Source organism: Pyrgilauda ruficollis, unplaced genomic scaffold (genome assembly GCF_017590135.1).
Source record: "Pyrgilauda ruficollis isolate IOZ18807 unplaced genomic scaffold, ASM1759013v1 scaffold97, whole genome shotgun sequence".
Classification (NCBI taxonomy): Eukaryota; Metazoa; Chordata; class Aves; order Passeriformes; family Passeridae; genus Pyrgilauda; species Pyrgilauda ruficollis.
Genome location: NW_024531821.1, coordinates 1,468,166 through 1,472,989, shown reverse-complemented (window position 1 = coordinate 1,472,989; position 4,824 = coordinate 1,468,166). Strand labels below are relative to the sequence as shown.

Genomic DNA, 4,824 nt, shown 5'->3' with positions numbered 1-4,824 from the left:
CGACTACCGTAAAAGCGGCCGAGGGGCTGGGGCTGCGGCAGAGAGGCAGGAGCCGGGTGCTGGGGAGCCTCGCTCGCTGTCCCTGGGCATTTGGGGACAGCCGGGGGGTCATTCGAGCCCCTCCCCATGGGGACTGGATCTGCAGGGGCTGTGAAAACCTCCCGCGGATGGGCCGGGGGCAGTTTGGGGGCTTTGGGTTATGACTTGGGCTGTCGGTACTTGTTTTTCAGCGATTTCTGTGCAGGGAATAATAAATCAGCCCCGCGCTCCCGGAGACTGGGAACGATGGGGTCGGTCCCGATCCCAGCCCGGGGACACGGGCCGGTGCTTAGCCGGGCTGGGAGCTCGAAAAACGACTTTAAAATAATTTTTAAAACTCCTTAAAATATAAACACCGTTTGCAGGCGGCCAAACGGGAATGCCGAGCGCACGGGAGGGCCGCACGAACCCGGGGGGACCGGCAGGGAAAGGCTCCCGGAGCGGGCAGGCAGCGGGGGCGGCCCGGGGGAGCCCCGGGATGGAGACCCCGACCCCCCCGGGATGCGCAAGAACGCCAGGGAGTCCAGGTTCAGCCACTCTCTTTAATGACAACTCGCTGATCTCCGTCAGCTTGTACAGAAAAGGGCAACACGTTCCAAGGGGCGGACAGTGCATTTCCATGCTAACTCACGTTTTAGTGCAGAACCCTACGGGACCTGGCGGGCCGGAGTGTCCGTGTCCCTCGGGAGTCTGTCTGTCCTCATCCCTGCCCAGCCTCGCAAGGGACACCTGGGGGTGCCGAGATGCCGAACTGACCGAACAGCGGGGACCGTACGGGAAGTGCAAAAATTAAATGTGGATGTCAATAATAATTAGTATAGAGTAAAAGTTTAAAAAAAAAAAAGGAGGGAGTTGCAGGGCTTGGCTGGGTGTTGTTGGGAACAAGTCACGCGAATTACCGGCTAGTTTGTAGGAAGGAAGGAGGGGAATTATCGGGGTGAAGAGCCGGGTGGAAGGCAGCGAGAGGGGCCGGGAAATGCGGGCATCCCCCGCCGGTGCTTGCCTGGCCCCGCACGAAACACCGCAAACACCCAAACCCAGCCCGTCCATGGGCACCACACCGCTGAGATCCGCCGGGATGCCCCGCTGAGCCAGCCCCGCAGGCTGGCAGTGTCCCGATCCCGCCGGCAGTGTCCCGATGCCGCCGGCAGTGTCCCGATCCCGCTGGCAGTGTCCCGATCCCGCCGGCAGTGTCCCGATGCCGCTGGCACGGGCGGCTCTACCAGGCTCGGATGCCGTGCAGGGTGGAGATGCCCGCGTTGCCCTGCGGGATGGGCGTTTGCACGGAGTTCAAGTCCCCCACGCTGAAGTTCATGAAGTTGTTGGCGGGTGCCGAGGGCTGCACGGGCTGCATGGAGGGGTAGCTGCAGTTGTAGTTGGCGTTGCAGGCGGGGCTGTTGTAGTTGCTGTACGCGGGGTAGGCGTTGTAGCTGTAGGGGTTAATGCTGACATTGTAGGGCGAGCTGTAGGGGGAAGATTCCCCCAGGCAGGGCTTCCCATCGCGCACCAACACCGGCACGGCGATCCGCCGCGGGGGAGGGATCCCCACCATTTCCAGCGTCTGATCCTGTCTCTGCCTTTTGCATTTGTACCTTCGATTCTGGAACCAAATTTTCACCTGGGTGGAGGTGAGCTTTAGGACGTTGGCTAGATGGTCCCTCTCCGGGGCCGAGAGGTATTTCTGCTGCTTGAACCTTCTCTCCAGTTCGTACACTTGGGCTTGAGAAAAGAGGACGCGAGGTTTCCTCCTTTTCCTCTGTCTGGGACGCTCGGGATCTTCCAGGTCTCTTTTCTCCTGCTCCAGGCTCTTGTGTAGGGAACACAGCTCTGCAGCAAAATAAACGGGAGAAGGGAAAACAGCGGAAGGAGAAAATTGTGCAAAAAATTATAAATCAGTATTTAATAAAGAGGATACAACGTGAGCGAGCCGTGGCTCTTCCTCGGCCTCGCAGGCCGCTGTGGCCGCCCGCTCCTGCCCCGCTCTTTAGGTACCTGTGCAGCAAATTTTTCGTCTTTTTTGTTTGAAAACAACTCTGCCCCGTGCACTGATGTGCGTCTCGCCCGCCTGTGCCCCAGCCTGGATTTATCACTCGCAGCTTTGTGCCGAAACCCACCCCGGCCTCCAAGCGAGTCAGGAGTCGCATTTGTCACCTGGTTTCTGTCCAAACTCGAGGCCTCGCGTGTCACCCTGCAGCTCTGTCCGTCCCGTTGGGGTCTCCGGGCCGGGGTCAGCGGGACCCTCCCCGCGGTGGGGTCAGCCCCGCTCCCGCAGGGCCGGGACGGGATAAAGATGCTGCGGCTCACCGAGCTCAGCCCCGAGCTGTCCCCTGTCCCCCGCAGTCCCGCGCTGTCCCCTGTCCCCCATAGTCCCGCGCTGTCCCCCGCAGTCCCGCGCTGTCCCCTGTCCCCCGCATCCCCGCACTGTCCCCTGTCCCCCGCAGTCCTGCGCTGTCCCCTGTCCCCCGTAGTCCCGCGCTGTCCCCCGCAGCCCCGCACTGTCCCCTGTCCCCCGCAGCCCTGGGGACCCCCGGCAGAGCACCCCACCCCGCAGGCGGATCCCCATCGAGCCCCTCGCAGCAGCGCTTGTCTTTACCTTTCTTGTCCGCCTTGGCCTCCTTGGCCGAGTCCATCTCCACGTAGCTTTTCCCGTAGTAGGAGCCGGGGAAGGCGGCCGCGGTTTTTCCGGGGGGCGGCTCGGGCAGCTCCTCCCGCAGCTCGGCCAGGGCCGGGGGCTCGGCGCTGAACGCCTCCTGCTTGAAGCTGGCCAGCATGCAGGACGGGGAGGCCAGCGAGGCCAGCTCCATGGAGCCCAGGCCGCTCTGCTGCTGCTGCTCCAGGTTCAGAATATCCTTCACCGAGAAGGGCGTCGTTGTCACAGGGCTAGGAAACATTGCGGAGGACAGCGGGGCAGCGGCCGCAGCCCAGGGTCATGGAAAAGTAGGTGGGGAGCAGGCAAGGTGGAGCAGCGCTGGAGCGTGGGCTCCCGGAGGGGGCACATAGCATTCCCGAGAGTAGCCCTGCCTTGTGCACTGGGCCAGGTAGGAGCGGACCATAAGGCCAGGGAAGGAGGGACTAGGCAGTTTTTGGGTGACTTTAGCTTTCTATTGGCCAACATTGCGGTGATGGTATGAGAGATGCAAAGTTCCATGTCACCTAATATAGTAATACATCTCAAAAACAGCTCCGCTCTTTTAAAGGGGCGGCACTGCATTTGTCCAGCTTTGCAGCGGAGGGGTTGTTCATCTATTTGAAACAAAAAAAAAAAGAAAAAAAAACAAAAAAAAAAAAAACCCACCAAAAAAAAATGGCCTAATGCGTACAAAGTCACTATCTGATGCTATCTATCATACGGTCAGATTAAATAAACAGGCCGGGAGGAAACCATCAAGCAAATATGTGCTGATTTAATTTTTTTTTTTTTTTTTTTTTTAAACGAGAGAACGGAGGTTTCGTTTTTAGTATTCTGCAATATCCGAATGGCAGGAACTAAAAAACGGGAGTTCACTGCTGTGTGAAGCGCGCTCAAGGGGAAATCCGCGCTCAGGGTTTATACAGAATTTCTGAAGCAGCACAGTGACTGCAAAGTCCAGCTGACAGACCCTGAGCAGCCGCTGCCTGGCTTTGGAGAGGGAAATGCCGATTGGGTTTTCCTCTCGTTTGTTTGTAAAGCTTTCAAACAAAAAATGCAACACTGTCTGGGGGGGAAAAAAAAATTAAAGAATCAAAACAAGCGCGGGTGAAGATGTTGCAAAATACAAGGGGTAAGAGAGGAGTAAGCAAAGCAAGGGGCTGCGGGGGCTGTCCCGGCCGGGTCCCGCAGCTCGGGTGGGTGCGTGGTCCCCCGTTAATGCGGGAGAGGTGGGGTTCATTCATTTAACTCGCGTGGAGCCGCTCAAATAAACCTTAGCTGCAAAGTCGCAGGTTGCGGAGGGGCGGTTCAGGGCTTTGTGTGTTAGGGGGGAGAGGAAAAAAATAGAAATAAATAAAGAATCTCCTTTGGCGCTCCAGCGCCCGGCTGAGAGAGGCACGGAATGGGCTCGGTGGGAGCAGAGCAGAGAAACCCTAAAGGGCTGCGGTGAGTTTGGGGGGCTCTCGGCTGAGCCCCGCTCTCGGGAGCGGCGGGGTCACAGCTGTGAAAATCCTTTCTCCTCCCGCAACAGGGACCCTCCGGGCCGGGTGGAAAGGTGAGCGCCTGCCCACCCCCACCAGGACGAACCAGCAGCTGCCCCCCAGGATTTTGTGTCTCGGCACCCCGGGGAGCTGAATTTGAATCTGGGATGTTTTTGCGGGCGGCGCTGCCCGGAGCCGCAGCATCCCCGGAGCTGCAGCCGCTGGGCTGTGCTGGCAGCCCCGGATCTGGCGATGACAGTCGGAGCGATCCCTGCGAACGGGGAGGCCTGAAATATTGCGATTTAATGAGGGGAGGGGACGATCTTCGCGGCTGCGTTTCCTGCAGGCTTCCCTGGGAAATATCTGCAGGGGATGGATGCTCCTCTGCCCAGGAGGAAGGGTGCGGTGCCCGGGAATGTGGGGGCAGCCTCGGGAGAGGGGCCTGTGGAGGGGCTTTGCAGAGTGTTTGCAGCACCCCTGGCCCTCCGCGGCCTTTCTGAACCTCGCTGCCTCCTTTTTATTACAAGCTTATAGGTTAGATATGGGCTAAAACAACGAAGCGATCCCGACCCTCCCCAAACCCAGAGCCGCCTCTCAGGTTCGCCTTGGCGACATCCCCATCCTGCGGGATGGGAGAGGCGCCTTCCAGCTCTCCCTTCCTTTATCCCGGGCCAA

The 4,824-nt window shown here is 59.3% G+C and overlaps 1 protein-coding gene across 1 annotated transcript; it reads right to left on the bottom strand.

Moving 5' to 3' along the window:
• Positions 1–567: 567 nt before the first annotated feature.
• Positions 568–3,081, bottom strand: NKX2-5 (NK2 homeobox 5). Its single transcript, XM_041489962.1, has 2 exons — positions 2,633–3,081; positions 568–1,866 (listed from the first exon to the last, which is right to left on the bottom strand). Exons 1-2 carry the CDS (start codon positions 2,928–2,930, stop codon positions 1,259–1,261), a joined length of 906 nt encoding a protein of 301 aa, XP_041345896.1. The 5' UTR covers positions 2,931–3,081; the 3' UTR covers positions 568–1,258.
• Between the last annotated feature and the right edge of the window lie 1,743 nt (positions 3,082–4,824).